Source organism: Prionailurus bengalensis, chromosome X (assembly GCF_016509475.1).
Source record: "Prionailurus bengalensis isolate Pbe53 chromosome X, Fcat_Pben_1.1_paternal_pri, whole genome shotgun sequence".
In the NCBI taxonomy this organism is placed as follows: Eukaryota; Metazoa; Chordata; class Mammalia; order Carnivora; family Felidae; genus Prionailurus; species Prionailurus bengalensis.
This window is the reverse complement of record NC_057361.1, coordinates 126,630,463-126,650,657: the sequence shown is the minus strand read 5'-3', so window position 1 is coordinate 126,650,657 and position 20,195 is coordinate 126,630,463. Positions and strand designations below refer to the sequence as shown.

Here is a 20,195-nt window from a genome sequence, read left to right as displayed (position 1 = left end):
GGAGCTCAGGGTCCAGCCTGGTGTTCTGCTCCCGCCTGGAATTCACACTCTGAGGAGAGCCCGAGCCAGGGTGGGAGAAGGGACCTGGCTGAATGACAGGCCTCTTCTGCCAAGGGACAGCTCAAATGTCCAGGGAAACCAGCCCTTCCTCATGGGGGCACCTCCTGTCCCCTCCAGGCATCCAGTAAGTGGGGGTGGGGGGTGGGGCAAGAACTTTAGAGGGCAGAGAAAGGAGCAAGGGAAGAGCTGTTAACCGAAACTCTGACAAAATAAGTCAAGGAAGACCAATGCCATTTAACATATATTTATTGAAATCTACTTGATGCAAGGCACTGTGCTAGATCTGGTAGGGGAATCAGACATGAAGGGTCACCCCTGTCTTATAAGAGCTCACAATCTAACAGGTGGGAGAGGGTAGGGAGGGCGAAGCTCTAGTGCAAGGCTGATTATAGTAAGTGCCATAAAACAGACAAGTTAAGGAGATCAGGGAGGGATGAGAAAAAAGCGCCAACAAATGAACCGTGGACTGGGGCGGACACAGCTACTCTTCTTAGATATGCAAATAACATTAAAGGCCAAGTTAAAAGAGACCATTTCTAGTTTCCAAAGTAAACAGCTAAACTGATACCATGAGGAGAAGTACAGAATGTTAAGTATACTAGTAATAGAGAAATTCTCAATTCCCCAATCTCACAGATTTTCTGGAAGTAGCGAGACACTTCCAAAATAAAGAACAGGGCGGGTGTTGACTTAACTTATTTCATGGGGCACACATGGGATCCGTACAGGAACACCCGGACAGAGGCATTGGTCAAACTCATTGAGACTAAAAGGCATAGGTTTTCCCCATTTGAGTGAACAGAGTACCACATTTAAACAGGTGTCTACAACAGTCAGGTGGGACTCGGGCCACGAACTCGAGTCGGGTAGAACATGAGGGAAACCAGCCATGTGATTCTTCTCAGGAAGCAGCCAACTGGTAAAAGGCAATTGACTCTTGACAGATTGCAAAAAGCAGAGACCCAATCAGGCTGGCTCAGGTCAAGGGAGTCTCTGGTGGGGACACAAATGAACTGGTGAGGGCAGTTGCCAGAAATCCAAGAACATGATGGGGCGTGGACTGCCTCAGGGAGATAGCTCTGGAGTGCTTAGCAGGATCTTCAAGCTGGTGCCACCTATCGGGTCAACTCCCCTAAATGCTGTGTGGCTCCCTCTTCTTTCCAATACCAACGAGAAGATTCTCTCTCGTTTTTCTTGTTTGCACTTCACAGAGAACCCGAAAGGCCCAGCCTGTCGTTGCCAGCCAGCTCTGATGACCAGGTGCTGCCCTTGAGTCAACTGTTCAGTTCTGGTTTGATTAGTGTGGCCTGGAAGGGGAGTGAGGGTCACAGGGCATACAACAGGGCTGAAGCCCAGAGCACGTGGAATGCCAACACTGTGAGACAAAGGTACCCTCTGTGATTGGGTGGGGCTCATTCTGGAAATGCAGAAGTGGGTAAGACACAACTAATCAACACAGTTAATCTTAATAAGCAGCAAAAATGGTAAACAGGAACTTTCATTTAAAAATTTCAGCAAGTATTCAAAACTTTAATAAAAGCAATGGAAGGTTTCTTTCAGAATATAAGAAAAGGATATATTTCTAATGCGAGTCGGCATTCTATGTAACCCAACTGCTCTTCATTTCCCTTGCAAAAGAAATACGGGTGATTAGAAAGAAAAAATGAAATGAGGTAGATACACAAATGCATAGACGAGCCCACACAATAGGAAGCTTGATCACATTTTGCATCTGATGTAGCAGTATACCTACAGAAGCCAAGGAAATCCACCCCCAAGTTACCAGAGGCAAAAACTGAACTTGGCACTACAGGACACACGTTAAAGCCACAGACTGCTTGCGCCGGAGAGAGCACAGACTTCACCCGCAAACACAGTGACAGAGAAGATGCGGTCTTTAGTGTTAACTCTAGAAGAGGGTTTGGGAGAAAATTATAGAACGGGGAATGGAAAAAAGTCAAGGAGGGCAGGACAGGCGGCCAGGATGCCAAGATGCTGTGTCCTGGCTTGGGAGAGAGGGAGAAGTGACGACAACGCTAGGTTCTGAGTTAATACTGTATCTGGATCCTTCATAAAACCTGACATATGGCTAGCGAACAAGCAAGAAATGGCAGAGCGCTCCCAGTGAAAGCTGCCAGACTTGCCCCCTGTGAATGTCAAATTCTTTCCCGAATGACAGTGGTGTCAAACACGTCCTGACAGCTTGAAAAGAGAAAACTGATGCCGAAGGAAGCGGTGATGGCAGACACAGTTTCACAACTACTGCGAGAACTGAAGCCCACAGAGCAAAAGGAGTTGCTATGTAACAGGTGCTGTTGGCTTCTCTCCAGCCTGAGGGTCAGGCTGGAGACGTCACAGAGAGCCACCGTTGTGGCCCGGGGGGCCATTCCAGAGGACCTTCTGGCTAAGGTCACAGGGGTCGCCATGGGACCCTGCTTCCCAGGATGGGGGCCTGAGGAGCTCTTCCAGATGTGCCTGCCAGGAAGCTCGGCCTCAGCCTTGGCGGGCCCCTCAGAAGCGTATGCTTCCTCTGTGGGCCCTCGAGAGGCCCCCCCAAGCGCGGCTGCTGGGAAGTCACACCACAGCCCCAGCATGGCTGGCTTCTACCTGCGGGTTCTGCAGGCCACCGGGGGCCAGGTTTCTGGCCAGCCCTTGCTGCTGTTCCCCCTGGGGGAGACTGTCGAAGTCACAGCCTGGCCCTGGGACGACCAGCTTCTATTTCTATGCCACACAGGCCGTCAGAAGGGCATCGGTGCCCTCCAAACCCTTCTTTTGTCACCCCTCCCGGGCATGGCTGCTGCAAGTCACAGCCCAGGCCTGTGGTGGCCAGCTTCTATCACCAGGCCACACCGAGCATCAGAGGGGCGCCGTTCCTCTCCGAGCCTTTGCTCTGCTGCTCCTTGGGTGTGGCTGCGGGAGGTAACATCAGAACACGTGGGTGAATTTCCCCCTAGTTGCCCAAAGCAAAAGCCACCAAACTGACCTCTTTCTAGTTCCAGAGTCACTCGCTAGGAGGAGGATGCAATCCACATGACAGCATCGGTCAAGTGAGTCTTCTTGTGTTCGAGGAGATGTGTCTCTGGTGGGTCTGCTGCTCAGGCACTGAATCCGTGCTGGGCATGGCCAAAGCTCCCAGGAGCTTGGAGGACAGCCAGCTGTGGCCAAGACCACGTTTGGACCGCCCCATTGATCTAGTTGAGGCCCAGCCCTGCTGCTGCCAGGTAGGGCTATACTGAGGAACAGTCAGAATGTTCTGGCCATCCGAGATGGAAGTTTCTCTCGCGTGTCTGAGTGGCCAGGTTGGATAGTCAAGTACTGCCCACAGACATGCAGAGTCCGCATCGTGGATGAGGAGAGAGCCTGCTTCTAGGGCCCGTTCCCATCCAGCCTGCCCACCTGGTGCATCCACCTTCTGGTGGGGCAGGGCTTTCAACTTTTCACTTGTAATTAAAATTCTAGAAAAAAACATCATCATATCTAACTACTGAAGCAATGAAAGTTACGGCTTCACGGACAACAGTGAATGCCCGGGTATGTAAAAATTAAGAGCTCGCACAACAAAAATGTAATAAAACTGCTCCAAAGAGCAAAGCAATAAAACTAGAAAAGAGACCATCACAATCGATGTAGAAAGGACTGCTGTATAAAGTCATTATCTCCAAAGGTAACTTGATAACTGGTCAAAGGAGATAAACGTACGGTTTGCATGCAAGGAAACAGGAACAGTATTTAAGTCATTGCATGAGAGAAAGAAGATGAGACTAGGAGTCAGGAGGCCTGGGTCCATCCCCAGTTCTTGTACTAATGAGTCACAGGATGATGGCAATAATTATGGTGATGACAGGAGATGACCTTCACTGAGTGTGTGCCTTCGGGCCAGGCGTGGCATCACAGTTCCCATGATAACCTTAGGGGTAGTCCTGGGATCGTCCCTGTTTTACAGAGCTCGAAACAGAGGGCTGGCTCTGTATGAGAGGCTACCATTCCCAAACAAGAGGCATCACCTTATACTTGAGTCCTGGAGATGTCCCTGTTATGGGGGTGCCCTCAGCTATTTAATTCTGAAGAAAACAGTGCTGCTTGAGGACAAGACCTATTAGCCTGGAACAGACCCCAACCGATGCTAGTTTTGGACACACGTGGAAGTCACTGGAATGAACTGGTTCAAGAAAAATGGATGCAAAAGAAACGTAACCCAGATTCAGTACTTATTCCTAAGAGTATGACCTCACAATGACAAGTTATAGATGCTTCAAAAAAGTCTTTTAAAGGTCATTTGAAAAGGCAAACACATCAAGTGGTTATGTTGTAGGGCTACAGGACAAATTGAAGAAACCAACAATCGTCCTAATGTTATGTGAACAGGTACTTATGGCTTGGGAGGAAACTTCTAGCGAGAGCTTTGTGCAGGGATTGTCACAGTGCTACATGGCACACAGCTTGGATGAGTTGAAGCCATTGGATGTGCTTTGAAACTGTTGGATGACTCAAGAGGGGGCTGCGAGGTTGGGGAAGATGGTGAGGTCAGAGTTGCGTGTGAGGCTTTAGGATAAAATGATCTTGTGGAACGGAGTGAGGGAAAACAGGCGGCTTTTCTAAATTAATATATTATTCTATGTAGTATGTGATTTACAATATGCATGTATAACTGAATTAATAAATTAAATATTATAAGACATTTGAGTATTCTATTTACATCCCTAAAAATTTATAAATTCAAGTAGGCCAGACGACTCTGGGGCTTTGTTCTCTCCAGGAGAGCTGGGGTCCCGTCACACGGAGGCCGTCATTGAGTCGCTCCTGAGGGAGCGGCCTGGAGAAGAGGTCCTGCGAGCCCCTTCACCCCCGCAGGCAGGTGTCTCTTCTCTCCTTCTCCTGCTTCAAGGCCCGTGGGTGTCAAATACCTTGAGGGTACTTCCTGCCAGTTAAACGAGTCAAAATAAATTAGAATGTCGTAGAAGCAACTCTCAACAGGCAAAATGGGAAACGTGTGCACTTATAAATTGCTGGTGACGGTATAAATTGGGTTCAACCTTCCGGACGAGAACAGACATAAGTGCTACAAAACTGGTCATCTCCTTTGACTCTGCCCTCCCCTCTAGGGACTCGCCCCCCGCGGGAAGCCGCCGCCGGCCTTGGGGCCGTGGGCCTCGGGGCCTCGTCTAGTCATGGTGGGTTGGCTGATGCTTCTGCAGTGCCGCCCGCCTCTTGAACACGCGGCCACACTCGCTGCACTCACAGCGTCTCGCTCCGCTGTGGGTCCTCCGGTGGCGACTCAGGCCGGAGCTCCGCCGGAAGGCCTTCCCGCATTTGTCACACTCGTAGGGTTTCAGTCCGCTGTGGATCCGCCGGTGCTTGATCAGGTCGGAGGGCCCCCGGAAGGCCTTGCCGCAGTCGCCACAGCCGTAGGGCCGCTCCCCGGTGTGGATGCGCTGGTGCTCCAGGAGGCTGGAGCTCTGCCGGAAGGCCTTGCCACACTGGCCACACTCGTAGGGCTTCTCGCCAGTGTGGATCCGGCGGTGCTTGGTGAGCTCTGAGCTCCTCCGGAAGAGCTTGCCGCAGTGGGGACATCCGTAGGGCTTGGCCCCGCTGTGGATGCGCTGGTGTTCGGCCAGGCCGTTGACACCCCGAAAGGACTTGCCGCAGTCGTCACAGTCGAAGGGCAGGTGGCCGGTGTGCACGCGCTGGTGCTTGAGGAGCTCCTGGCGATCCAGGAACTCCCTGCTGCATGCCTTGCAGGCAAACGGCTTTTCGGAAGTGTGGAGCTTCTGATGGCGAAAGAGGTGGGTGCTCACCTTGAAGGACCGCCCACACTCCTCGCAGTCAAACGGCTTCTCTCTGCTGTGGACGCGCAGGTGCTGACTGAGGCCTGCGTTCTTCTTGAATCTCTTCCCACATTCCTCACACTCGAAGGGCTTCGCCTCCCTCTCCATTTGCTCCCTTTCCTCCATGGCATCTTCCGGCGCTCGGCTGGGCCCCGGCTGGGGCTCTGCAGCCACGTGGCTCTTCCGGTGCTCATTGAACTCAGAGACGCCCCTGAAGACCCTCCCGCAATCGCCACACTCCCAGCCCTTCTCCTCGCTGTGAATTCTCTGGTGCTGCACAAGGAGGACCTTGAGCCGAAAGGCATCCCCACACTCCTTACATGCAAAGTGATGTTCTATGGGCAGGTTCTGGGGGCTCCCCCCACTCCCCTCCAAGTCTCTGCTCTGTTTGACCTCAGGGCTGGGTGCACCGGCCATCGGGGAGCTGGTGGACGCCATCTCCTGGGGCTGAGCGTCTTCACCCATTCTCTGCTGTTGTGTCACCAAGATGCTTTTGGAGACGGGCACCACAAGACACCGTACTCTGCAGAGGAGGAGGGAAGGAGGTTACTTTCCTTGGTCAACAATCACCTTCCTCCTGAGACAGCTGCTGAGCACAGGGCCCAGAGACCACGCAGCAAGGTGGCCAGTGCCCATCCAACCAGAAGCAAGGACTACAGAGGAAAGGGGCAGAAAGGTGTCACTGCTGGACGCCCCCTACCAAAGGGGTGCTGAGGAGGTCTCCCCTCCTGTGACTGAGAAGCAGCCACACCCCCTCCCCAAAGGCTCAGCGGGGGCCTCCTCCACAGTTTCTTCGCACTTTCCAGGGCTCTTTTGCACTCGGCGGAATGCTTACCTCAGTCTGTGTTCAGGGATGGCTCAGCTGCCAGCACCACGTGGCCTTGTACCAGGTGAGGAGCCAGGCGGCAATCAAAACAGGAACTCCTGCTGGCGGAAAAGGAAAAGGGTTTTGGTGGCAGCCAAAGATGCCATCAGAACACAGCCGGGTGGGGGGGGGGGGAGCGGGGCGCATGGCCTTCAAAGTCAAAACTCTTTTAATCCACCAAGCATACGTAGCTTGGCTGTGCCCTCAGGCAACTCATTCATCCCTGCCCTTTCCCAAGGGCTGGCTCCCGCCAGAGACTGGATGAGGCAGAGTCTGGGCCCACCTGGGTGGAGTGCCAGGGACTTGTTGTGAAGAGCTGGTCCTCCCTTTCTGCCTGTTCACACTCCTCAGTGCCTGCAAACAGAAAGTCCTACTGTTCCACGACTCCCAAACTGACTCAGCAGTCTCGCCCCTCCCACCATGTGCAGCCCTCAACAGGGCATAGGGCCTTGCCGTGCCAATCTCTCTCTCACCAACAAACTGTAATAAAATGGCCATTCAGTTTTTGTGCAATTTAGGATTAAAAAAAAAAAAGTTTTCCAAATGATAGTGGCCACCTTGTTCTAATTTCTTTCCCAGTAAAAACCTGAGGAGGCTTCTTTCCATGCCCTTAGGAGTTGGGAGGGGGCCCTGCCAATTTGAAATGGTGAGGGTTGGCAGACCCTTTGCGTTTTCTTACAGCTGATCCTTAGGGTAGGGGGGCATAAGCCCCCAGAAGGCAAGGTTGTGCAGGGGTAATCCAGGTGCTCCTCAACCCTCACTCGGCTGAACAGGACCACGAAGCTGTGGGGAAGCTGGTGGAGGGCCGGGGACATCCTTACCCACGGAGTTCACATTCCTGTAGTATGCCAGTGTCCTCTGCTCAGCGTCCAGTCTCAGGCACTCCTTTTTTGTGAGGTACTGGGCCACGTCATCAAATGTCACTGAATCCTGTAAGAATTCCCAGGGATAAGCAGTCCTTCTGTGCATTCTAGAATAAGGCAGGGGCAGCACTAGTAACAGCAGGGATAAGAGGTGAGGGTCCGGAGTAGATGTGCATTGCTAGCGTGGAGATCTAAGCACAAGCGTCAAGAAATCCTGGAAAGAGAATCTAACCAAGCACCAGAAGACCTGGGCCATGGCCTTCGCTTTGGCCTCCCACTGTCTTCCCAAGAGACCCGAGTTCAATCACTTTCCTGGATTGAAACACAGCTCCTGCACCAGCATAATGGGAATTACAGGCCCAGCAGGTACCCATTTCTTGGTAGACTCTGAGGAGGACAGCAGAGGGATGGAAGGCAGCAGCAGGGGTTCAAGTCCTGTAGTGTGTCATGCTGGGAAAAGAGGTAGAGGCTAAGGCAGACTCAGGGAGCAGTGACAGTTTCCCAAGCCAGGCAGGGGGAAGCACAGCTCACCTGGGCCTCAAGGATCTCAAGAGGGCCTGCCGGGACCTGGTTTCCTGGGGGTCCATCCTGGGGAAGGGCAAGACCCTGGGGGGGAAGGCAGAGCTAAGGAAAGTGAAAAGAGCCATGAGTGACAATAGCCCTGTCTCTGGGTCGCCTAGGACAAGACTAGTGATTTCCTTTTCCCTGGTTTTAAATCTTATTCAGTCTTCTCTTGCACAGTAGCTGAGTGACAAGCCGGAGCCACAGGTATGCCTAAGAAAACAGACCCCAAACAGTGGAGAAAACAGGCTAGCAGAGAATACAGGCAGGCCAGAGAGAACCCAAACAAAACGAATGAATGTTGGCCCAGGAACAGCCCAGAGAATATAGACACAGATGCAGAACGAATGGTAGCAAGACTGACTCTCAGAGACAGGCCAGCTGCAGGTTTCCTTAGCAGCTGGCCTCAAAGAGGTCAGTGCTCACACTGTCCAGGAACAAAGCTTCCCCAAAAGAATATCAGAAGAACTAACTAAGTGAGAAGTGAGAGACCTTTCCAACTTTGTAGGGGCAACAGAAAAACCAGATTGGGCCACTGGAGGCAAGAGAAGCTATGTCTTCTTGACCAGAAGCAAGGCCCTTTAGAGGCCATACCCCATTCAACTGAAACAATGAACCAGGTGACAGCGAGAGAGATGCAGACCAGACCATTTCTGTGGTATGTCTGACAAAATGAAAAGTTGAACAAAATTGCTGGAAAAAAAGCTGCAAAGAAAAGATCTTCAAATACCAAGCTGCTAAATAAAAGATCTGAACGATATGTACAATTTACCTTTTTCTCCCAGATTGCAAAATATGTGAAATATTGTAATTAAGATACCACAAACGTGTATGCATCATAGGCCTCCCATTTCAGTGACTTCAAAGAAACAGGATTATGGTTTCTGTTCTGATATCAAGTCAATTCAATTCAATCCAGACCTGACTGAGAAGGAGGCATTTTTCCAGTAGCTCACGGAGTAGAAAACCCAGATACTCCAGAAAGACTTTTGCATAAAATTAGATATTATATTAAAAGGGATAGACAGAGACTTCCACTTCTGGTCATGATAGAGTAACAAGGAACAAATGATGTCCTGCCATAAACAAGTAGACAACTGGACAAAATAGCTGTGAAATAAGTTTTCAGAGATTGGACAGCAGGAAGTGCTGGATCATGATCCCAACAGAAGAAACACAATGGAGATGAGCCTTATCATTGCCCCGGCTCTGCCTAGAGGCAACTGCCAGACTGAGAGTGTAGGGAAGGGGGGGGACTCAAACAGAGCTTGGTGGCTCCATCAAGACACAGACTAGCATTTGGGGCAGCTGATGCAGCTAGAGGCTGCAGAACACAGTTCCAGAAAGGAGGGAGCTATGCAGGAAAAACGAGCTCCAAAAAATCAGCAGAAGGCTCCCCTTGAACTTTTCCTAACATGCGTGCATAATAAAACTCCCAAAGACTAGGAAAAGAATGACCAGGAAGCTTTAAGTTGAACAATTTCCAGGACACACAAAGGTAGGGAGATGTTCAGTATCCAACCAGCCAGGGTAGAGAGTCCTCCGTGATCACCGAGGGCATTCAGTATAGAATCAGAGGGGCCAGGCCTTGTAGTATGACTGACTGACCCCTGGAGTCACAGCTACCCTGAACCTGCTCTAGAAAAGCTTAGAAATAAGCTTCAACGTGATGAAGCTGTTCCATAAATAACTACCTCCCAAAAAGGAAGTCCAACACTTCTCAAAGTGAAACAACAAAATCTAGACACTCAACAATATAATCTCTATGATGTCCAACATCCAAGAAAAAAATTACTGAAATGCCAAGAAGCAGGAAAATGTGACCCATGGCAAGGAAAATCATGTCAATAGGAAACACTCAAAAATGAAACTTACAGACAAGGATAACAGCTAGTTTAACTATGGATAAGTATTGAAAGAAAAACAGAAACATAATGAAAAAAATGGGCAATATAAACAAGATCCAAATGGGACTTCTGGAGGTGAAAACTATGATAGTTAAAATAAAAATTTCACTGGATGTGATTAACAGCAGATTAGACAATGAATCCCCTCCCCTCCAATATTAGAAAACTTGAGGACATAGCAATAGGAACTATCCCAAGTGAAGATCAGAAAGAAAAAAAAGATATTTAAAAAACAGTCTCAGTGACCTGGGATAACAGAAAAGCACCTAACACATATGTGATTGGAATCTGAGATGAGGAAAAGAGGGAAAAGGATAAAAATATAGTTGAAAAAATGATGGCTGGAATTTTTCCCTCAAATTTGATGAGAACCAATCTCTATGCAGACTAAACACACAAACAACAAAACCAAAAAAACCACACACATACACCAAAACACACCATAATGAAATTGCTGAAAACTAGTGTGATAAAGAGAAAAATCTTAGAGAAGCTGTGGGGGGTGGGGGTGGGGACGACCTGTTCTTTACAGAGGCACAAAGAGTAACTTCTTATCAGAAAATTTGCAAGCCATCAAACAACTGAATGACATTTTTATTTTTATTTTATTTATTTATTTATTTTTTTTAATTTTTTTTTCAACGTTTTTATTTATTTTTGGGACAGAGAGAGACAGAGCATGAACGGGGGAGGGGCAGAGAGAGAGGGAGACACAGAATCGGAAACAGGCTCCAGGCTCCGAGCCATCAGCCCAGAGCCTGACGCGGGGCTCGAACTCACGGACCGCGAGATCGTGACCTGGCTGAAGTCGGACGCTTAACCGACTGCGCCACCCAGGCGCCCCTGAATGACATTTTTAAAGTGCTAAAGGAAAAAAAAAAAAAAACCCTGCCAACCTAGAATCCTATATTCATGGAAAATACCCTTTAAAAATGAAGGCAAATGAAATCTTTTGAGACAAAACGCTGAGAGAATTGGTCACCAGCACACCTGTACTATGAGACATATTTTTAAAAAATGTTTTTATTTAATTTTGAGAGAGAGAGCGCGCACGTGAGCAGGGGAAGGGCAGAGAAGCGGGGGTGGAGGGTGAGGGGTGAGGGGTGTGGGATGTGGGGAGGGGACAGAGGATCTGAAGCAGGCTCTGCGCTGACAGCAGAGACCCTGATGTGGGGCTTGAACTCACAAACTATGAGATCTTGACCTGAGCTGAAGTCAGGTGCTTAAACCGACTGAGCCACCCAGGCACCCCTGTACTATGAGACATATTAAAGAAAGTTGTTCAGGTGAAGGAAAATGATACCAGATGGAAACCTGGATCTACTCAAAGGAATGAAGAAGAACAGGAATGTAAATATGTGAGGAAGTAGAAAACACTTCTACCTCATTTATTTTTATTTATATATATTTATTTACTTTTTAAAAGTTTATTTATTTTGAGAAAGAAAGCAAGCAGGGCAGGGGCAGAGGGAGAGGGGAGAGACAGAATTCCCAGCAGGCTCTGCACTGTTGGTGCAGAACCCAGTGCAGGGCTTGAACTCATGAACTGTGAGATCATGACCTGACCAAAACCAAGAGTTGGACGCTTAACTGACTGGGTCACCCAGGGACCCCCCACTACTTTATTTTTAAATCTTTTAAAAAAATAACTGATCATTTAAAACAATAATAATATTAAGGTAGTGTGGGGTTTTATAACATATGTGTAAGTAAAACATATGATTGTGTGTTTTAGGAAGCGCTCCAAGACTCTCATGCATGCTAATAAGCCAGTAGTGAAGATAAAATACAATTCTAAAAAAAAAAAAATCCAAAAGAAGAAAGGTAAAGAAACAAAGGAAAAAGAACAGATGGGACAAAAAGAAACAAACAACAGGATGGCAAACTTAAATCCAAGCACATGGATAATTAAGTTAAATGTAAATGGACTAAACACCCAATTGAAAGGCAGAGGTTATTAGACTGCATTAAAAAAACAATACTCGGGGCGCCTGGGTGGCGCAGTCGGTTAAGCGTCCGACTTCAGCCAGGTCACGATCTCGCGGTCCGTGAGTTCGAGCCCCGCGTCGGGCTCTGGGCTGATGGCTCAGAGCCTGGAGCCTGTTTCCGATTCTGTGTCTCCCTCTCTCTCTGCCCCTCCCCCGTTCATGCTCTGTCTCTCTCTGTCCCAAAAATAAATAAACGTTGAAAAAAAATATTAAAAAAAAAAAAACAATACTCAACCTTATGATGTCTATAAGAAGCTTTACATATAAAGGCCTTAAATGTAAAGACATAGATAGGTGAAAAATAAAACAATGGAAAACAATATACTATGGGTCTAAATAATCCCAAGGACCAAAATAAGAAGAGAGGGTGAATGGTGAATGTGGTGCAGTGTTCAGGAGACCTTACTGAAGGGTCCTAGAACTCAGAGCAGGAAGAAAACTGGAGATCTTGAACATAAAATCAACAAGTGGTAGAAAACAAGAAAAAAAATGCAAAAAAAATCAACAGGTGGCCAATATGGATGACATGCAGATTACAAAAATGCAAATCCTTCATAGAAGATGTAGACCGACAGTAACTGTTTATTAAAAACTCCAAAGAGCGTAGGGGAAGGGGAGTGACTTGCTAAGTATATATTTGCATTTTAGGAGAAAAAAAGGAATAAACAGAGTGACTTGTAGCTGAAATGAGCACACCTATACTGTAACATGTGCCACACTGGAGAAGAGTCTGGGTTTAGAATGGTCTTCTGCTTTCTGTTTCTGCAACATGTGAATTTTTAGTGACCAAGCTCTATTTCTTTGGTAATCAGAAAAGAATAACAATTTTAAAAGATTTGGGTAGACTTTAGATAAGAAAGATGCTCAGCATGCAAGAGTGCAGGGCTAAGGCCAGAGAGACAATGGGGAATGGCCCTGGGAGCTGAGCAACATCCTGAGATACTGACATGGTCAAGGTAGATACAGGGGAAAGGGCTGTTAGGAATGTGTGGGCAGTTACAGAAAGCTTAGAGATAGGACCATGGGATTGGGACTTCCTGGGCTCATCTCCCCAGGTTCTCAGTGCCATGCACAGGTGAGAGCAGAAGGCCTCCTATGGTCTAAATGTCCACAGAAGCCCCATTTCCATCTTTAACCCACTGCCCAGCACGGGTGGTTCCTTGGTGTGTGAGTGAAGCCCTAGGTACCCAGCAGCCAAGCCCTCCATGTCCCACTGTCACCTGGGTAGGGCCCCCTCTGGGCAGTTGGATTCTTCCTGGTATATATTTGATGTCTGGTTTGACTTTGACTTCCAATACAAAACAAACTGGTCAGAGATTACTTATATAATTCATTGAAAAAGTTCACTTCCATTGACATTGAGCTTTTGCTCACAAGTGGAATGGACAGAATAGCTCACATTTACCTTTTGAGAAAGATGGCCTGTTATAAACTTGTCTCACTGTCCTCAAGCCAAAGACCTAAGGCCTTAACTCCTTAAAAAGACCCTGGCCCAGGGGCGCCTGGGTGGCGCAGTGGGTTAAGCATCCGACTTCAGCCAGGTCACGATCTCGCGGTCCGTGAGTTCGAGCCCCGCGTCAGGCTCTGGGCTGATGGCTCAGAGCCTGGAGCCTGTTTCCGATTCTGTGTCTCCCTCTCTCTCTGCCCCTCCCCCGTTCATGCTCTGTCTCTCTCTGTCCCAAATAAATAAATAAACGTTGAAAAAAAAATTAAAAAAAAAAAAAAGACCCTGGCCCAGGCCACCAGGCCCATATCCTTCATCCCGCATCTTAGTTGTTCTTTCCAGACACTCTGGCATTCATTCTGTCCTAAATATGCCAAGGTGATGCCCCTCAGGGCTCTGAACATGCCACAGGAGGTTCCTTCTAAGAATTTAGGCCTCATTCAAGTGTCAACCTCCTCAAAGTGTCTTCACTCTCCAGTCCTATCACGATGTACTCATAACACTTTTCACTACCTAAAAATCCTCTGAAATTGTTTCTACCTGACTCCCCAGGAGAAATGTCACCTCCCACAGGAGAGAGACCTGCTCTTTCTTGGTCACCCCTGGAATCCCCAGCATCTCTAGGAGCCCCTGGCACTGAGTGGACACGGGATAAACTATGGGGGGAGGGGCATGTTAAATGGTGCAAACCTTCAGTTACAGAGCACCTACTATGTGTTTGCTACTGTGCTTCTCCTTCCCTTCACATAATTTCATTATTGCAACCTATAGTTATTACCACCTCCATTTTACACAGAAGAGAGTCATAGATCCAAGAGCTTAAGTAACTTGCCTAAGGTCCAGCTCCTAAGATTTAAGACTTTTTGAGCCACACCAGAGAAAAGAAATAGGCAGCCTTCTAACACCAGGCTGTATCCAGAGAACAGGCAGTTACTGAATGTAATGAAGGACCTGTAGCAAACGGACAGATGGAGAGAGAGAATCCCAAGCAGTCTCCACGCAGTCAGCATTGAGCCTGACATGGGGCAAATCTCTGCCTCTTAATATAAGTAATATTATCTTTCTTCTTTAAGTGTGATCTGAAGTGTGGTCTAATGACTATATGCTCCCTGAGAGTGAAGGCCCTATCAAAGGTTGACTGCAGATTCCACCCTAGACACTGCATGCAGCTGCTTGATGAGCACAGGGAAATCCTCTCAATGCTAATCCAGTGCCTGACAATCTGAATAATGTATTCTACAACATGAGAGCTCATGTGAGTGCAGAAATAGCCCTGATATGTACTTTAGATGGCAATGTAAATTTTAGTCAACTTACTTATGTAGAATTTTCTGTATAGAACCAGCAACATTCAGAGAACCAGAATAATCATTCCTCTCTGATATGAAAGAACAGAAATTAAGAGTTGAATTCAATGGAGACAAAAAATAACCCATGTCAAAAAAAAAAAAAAGGTAGTGAATAATTAGGTGTCTTCTGGTTGCATTTGAGCTCAGAATCCCTCCTCAGGATGTCTGGCTACTAGTAAGGGTCGCTTCTGAGCCTAAAAGATCAGTGTTTGACCAAGTCCGTGGCACAAACAGCCATGCAACCTCCCTAGCAGGTACTGTTTTTCCCTGTGCAGTGGAGCAGGGGTGAGGTAGCAAGGCCACCCAAACTAGATCTATCTGGCAGCTTCTAGAAACTTCTAAGGGGTGCCAGAAATACCTGGACTCCCTGGAACATCTAAATAAGGACCTGTAGCAGAATGTCCTCAGGCCCTGGAAGACAATAGGTAGCTCATGGTGTTCAGTTCAGTTCTGGGCCAGAGCAAAAATGCCCTGGAGGGTGTCTTTATAGGTCAGACAAGAGACCTCGCTCTTCAGCATCTAATTCAGATGGGTGCCTGCAGCTTTCTGTCCCATTCAAATGATTACCTAGATTCCCAATTCTCCTTATTAGAGATCTGTTTTCCTTTGAGTCTTGTTGCTTAGACTGAGAATTGTCTGTGGGCAAATACAGTTTAGTGACACTGACATACATGAAAATACAAGCACTTCTAGAATGCAAAGAATATTTCACACCATCTTGCATCCTCACCGTGGGCATCCTCACCCTAACAGCATGACCAGCTTTAAGGCCAGCAGACGTGGTCTGTAAACACCCAGACTTACCCAAAAGAGACATACCAGGATGGCTCATTGTGTCTTGGGACAATTCTGAGCGATAAGTCAGGCAGGAAAGGTCCCACCTGTTAGACTGAAATAATTTGGGGGGACAGAAGCAGACTTGGATGCACCTTCTGAGAACGTGTCTGTTTGGGTCATGAGTACTTAACCAAAGGACAGACGGAGACAACACACACTGCCGAGATCCTGATCCACCCCGGCCAGGCAAGGCCAGGATGCTGACCCGAGCCTCTGGGCTGGAGCTGAGCCTGGCCTTCACATGCTCTCAACTTGTCTCGTCAGGATGTGGCCATGAAGGCCTTGTTTGGGCCCAGCCTGTACCGTGCAAGCGTGCTGTTGCTAGAAGTGGCAGAATCCTAAAGGGCCAAGAGAGGGTGTTTCACCAGGAAAGTCTGTTTCTCTTGGGATGTTTGTGTCTGTGTGTGTCTTTTTCCGTGTGCGTGGGTGGGAGGCATCTGTCTCCATCTTCTCCAGTTTTCCTCTCTCACTTTGCCTGGGCACCTGTCCCTCTCTGTTTAGGTTTCTGTTTTCTTTTCCTTCTATAAAAAGCCAGAAGGTAGACCAGAAGGGGATTTTGTAGTGTTTGTTGTACTTAACTGAGGAAAGGTTTATGTTGCGCTTTCCCCAAGAAGACGCATGGCATCTTACTAAAAATCAAAATAAATTGTGAAGTTTAGATTCATTTAGGTTACATTGCCCTGGATATGAGAGATTCTACATGGGTATGGGGGCTGCTCATTTGGGGAGCCCAGGCAGGTTAGGAGCAGGGCTAGATCAGGGTGTTAGAACCCTGGCTTGGGGTTTGCTAAGAACTCAAAGGGCAGAGTAGCAGGTGTGGGTGGGGCCAAGGAATCTGCATTTTCAACCAGCACTCTTGGGACTGGAATGTGGAGCTGCGCTTTGTTAGTGCTGGGCCTGTCTAGAATCTGGAGTCTTCCTCACCTCCAGCACTCAGAAGACAGGACTCTGGCCTGTGAGCCTCCAGTATGGGATCCCACTGTCTTTGCTGATTGTCAGACTTCGCGGAAGAGAATTCACACTTTCTAGTGATTTTCCAAGGGGTCTCTCACCCAAAGAAGGCTGAAAATCACTGCTCATCAGGATTCTAAACATAGATCCAGGGACATTTTTGGGGAATGGACTGGACTGTGCAAGGCACAGTGCAAGCTGCTTCTACTTAAAGGCTCAATGGGGGAGGGAGGATGGGGAATGGGGTGAGGCAGCATTAGTACCCAGAGGGGGTGCTGTTCTGGCAATTTCATCTGAAATCCTTTGGTAAAGGAAAAATGTCGAGCCTGAGGTTTAAGAGAAAATATTTCACTGACCAAAGAGACCGGAGGGGGCTGGCAGCCAGGCTAGGCCAACGCTGGCTGGAGGGCGTCAGTTGGAACAGGGTGGGACCTCCGGGAAGAGGGCCAGGATTTTGGGGGGGGGGGCGGTGGTGTTTGAATGGGACCACGGGCTTTGGGCCGCAGGCAAGCGTGTGTTTGTGGGGGTAGGATGGAAAAAGACATGTAATTAATCACCCAAATATAGACTAGAGGAGGCAGCAAAGGAGTTTAAGGGGGGGGGGCATAGGAGCAGGAGATATGGCCCCCCAGAAGGGTGACAGAAAAAGCCCTGTTCAGACCCAGAGCCTGGAGCTCATCTTCACACAGCAAGGGCTGCCCCCCCTTGCGCTCCCTCACAGTTCTTGGATTCTGGGCTAGTCCCCCATCCCTCCCCGCCACCCTGAGGCTCAACCCCCACCCAAAAGAAAAGGAGGAACTCCATCAGCAGGAACCGTCCTCAGCTCATCCATCCAGCGCCCCTGACTGCGTCTCAGCCCCTCCCCCAGACCGGGTAAAAGCCCTTTAACCTTCCCAACGCCCCCTCCCCCTTAGCCTCCATTGCGCTGGCGCAGGGGTCCCCTCCTTCCCATAACGACCAGTTCCCACTTCCTCGTGTCCCCTCAAAAGCAGCGTAGGCCTCGGCACATCTGTGATTCCCGCTCTGAGAGCCGGCCCCCGCGAGAAGGCCTTCGGGCCTCCTCGTACCCGCCATATGAGACTCGTCCTTCACTCTGTATGGCCTCAGGGCCGAGCGGGCCCCGAGGCGCCCCCCAAAAAACGCTTGGCCGTCCCCCACCGCACACTCTGCGGAACACTCACCCTAGCTTCGCGCACTCTCCCAGGCCGCCCCCCTGCGAATCCTCCCGTGGCCCAAACGATCAGCCCAATCCTGCACACCCTCCCGCGCCCTGCGCACATCCTACCGTGGCCCTCACGCTCACCCTGGCCCCGTGGCGGCCGACGCGCGGACCTCGGCGGAGCGGCGTTGGCGCGGCCCAGGCAGGCCCGGCGTGGCAGGAAACGCCACGGAGCCGCCCGCGCCCGGCTGAGCCCAGCAGCCCCGCGGCGCGTTTCCGGAGCCGCGGGCGCAGCCGGGGGTAGTGGGGGAGCAAGGCCCGCCCCGGCCCCGGCCCCGCCCGGTCAGCCAGCCCCAATTGGCCCGGAGAGGGGGCGGGGCGGGGCGGGGGCGGGGCTGAGACCCAGGGGGAGGGGCGGGCGCGACTGCGGGGGATCTGCGCGTGCGGGCCTGATTCCTAAGTGGAGGAGGGAGGAGTGGAATGAATGTGGTAATGAGTGAGTGAATGAATGAATGCATGAATGAATGAATGAATGAATGAGTGATCGAACGAAGCAACCAGCCCATGAAAGAAGGAACGAAGCAATAGAAAGAACCCTGCCCCCTCGGACGCCTTCTGGATGCTAGTGACGGTGGGGGGACGGGAACCGAAAGCGAAGCAGAGCAAAGCCAGATCTCACGTGAGGGGTCAAAGCTCCTTACTGAGTCACCAATGCCGTTGTGAGCCCTTACTGTGCCAGGCAGTAAGAATACAGCTGTGAGCAAAACCAGGCCGGATCCCTGCCCTCAGGGGGTGCGTATTTGGCGCCAAAGGTCGTAGCTCGTGTGTGTGTGTGTGTGTGTGTGTGTGTGTGTGTGTGTAGGCGCGCACCCATGTGGGAATAGGGGTAGAGGGGAAAGGCATTTGAGTTAATTTCAAAATAGGTCATACTATGAAGAAAAACCAACAGGATTCTTCGATGGGGGTGGGGGGGGGGAAGCGCTGCAAGTAGTGACAGCCAGTTCCAGAAGAATTCGCTGCCAGTCATTAGAAATCTAGGAAGCTGCTGCTGCCTTGCAGTGTGCTAAGCCCGTTAGTGCTTCCTTGAAGACTCTTGTTTCCTAAGGAAGACTATAATTAACAAGGATCAACATAAAATGCATAAGAGTGATAAGAACTGTAAAGAGCATCATTTAAGGTGACGTTTGGGAGTGATGGGTGGAGGAATTGGGTGAGGCTACCATTGATATGAGGCTTCAATGACAAGGACTCAACCATGGGAAGAGAGGAAGGACATCTTCAGGCAAAAGGGACAGCAACTGCAAAGACCATGTGTCAAGAACAAATTGGGTATATCCTAGGATCAAAAGGAAAATGCTGAAGTGTAGTAAGCCAAGGGAAAGAAAGAGCCACACAGGTGGGGTGAAGCTGGGCGCTTGAAATTGAGTCTGAAGGACAGGATTTAACATTTTTCTTTATTCCTTATTAATAAGCATTTAATGCTTTATTAGTGATAATGATAACCAACTTCTTTTTAAGGTTTATTTTTTTTTTTTTACTTTAAGAAGGAGACAGAGAGAGAAGGGGAGGGGCAGAGAGAGAAAGGGAGAGAGAGAATCTCAAGCAGGCTCTGTGCCGTCAGAGCCCTTACACGGGGCTCGAACTTACCTGACAGGTGCCGAAATCAAGAGTCAAATGCTTTAACCGAGTGAGCCACCCTGGCACCCCAGTGATAACCGACTTCTTAAATATTCTTGTAACCATTTTAGATGTTAACAACTTTTTTCTTATTTTCCTTCAGATTTTATTATGACATCTTTGCAACATATGGATCAATTCAAAGATCTGTACCCAAGTACCAATCACCAATATTCTACAATTAGCCTTATGCTCTACTTGTTTGATTGTAAGGTCATCCTTAATTTACTGATACATTTCAGAGCACGCTGCACACATCAGTATGCTTCACTTCTAAACACCTCAGCATGCATAGCATTAACTAGAGATGGATACCTGTTTACTGTTTTGGGGGAGGTAAAATTTACTACAGAAAAACACACAAATCGTAAGTGCCCCATGTGGTGAGTTTTGACAAATGCATACTCCAAGCTCCTGTCAAGATACAGAAGATGCAACATCCTAGAAATTTCCCTTGTGCCCGTTTCCAGTCAGTCACCACCACAATCCCACACAAAGGCAACCGCAGTGTTAAGTTTTCTCCAGCATAGGTAACTTTTGCTATTTGAGGACTTCATATGGATGGAATCATACAGTATGTACTATTTTGTGCCTGGATTCTTTCATTCAGTATGATGTTGAGATTTTTCTATGTTGTTGAATGTGTTATTGCTTCTTTCCATTTATTACTGAGTAGTGTTCCATTGTCTGGGTATATCCAAGTTGGTTT

General features: G+C 48.9%; 1 protein-coding gene across 7 annotated transcripts; it reads right to left on the bottom strand.

Annotated features, from left to right (window-relative positions):
* Positions 1-288: 288 nt before the first annotated feature.
* Positions 289-18,095, bottom strand: ZNF275 (zinc finger protein 275). 7 transcript variants are annotated; one of them, XM_043571309.1, is made up of 6 exons: positions 17,954-18,095; positions 8,145-8,237; positions 7,572-7,680; positions 7,034-7,104; positions 6,721-6,812; positions 289-6,408 (listed from the first exon to the last, which is right to left on the bottom strand). In XM_043571309.1, exon 6 carries the CDS (start codon positions 6,348-6,350, stop codon positions 5,223-5,225), a length of 1,128 nt encoding a protein of 375 aa, XP_043427244.1. In that variant the 5' UTR covers positions 6,351-6,408; positions 6,721-6,812; positions 7,034-7,104; positions 7,572-7,680; positions 8,145-8,237; positions 17,954-18,095; the 3' UTR covers positions 289-5,222. The 7 variants fall into 7 exon arrangements, with proteins under 7 accessions (XP_043427244.1, XP_043427242.1, XP_043427247.1 ...); XM_043571307.1 differs by having other exon boundaries at positions 6,721-6,809; XM_043571312.1 differs by lacking the exon at positions 7,034-7,104.
* Positions 18,096-20,195: the final 2,100 nt, after the last annotated feature.

Coding starts and splice junctions, on each gene's coding strand:
- ZNF275 (XM_043571309.1), bottom strand. CDS start 6,350: ATGGGTGAAGACGCTCAGCCCCAGGAGATGGCGTCCACCAGCTCCCCG.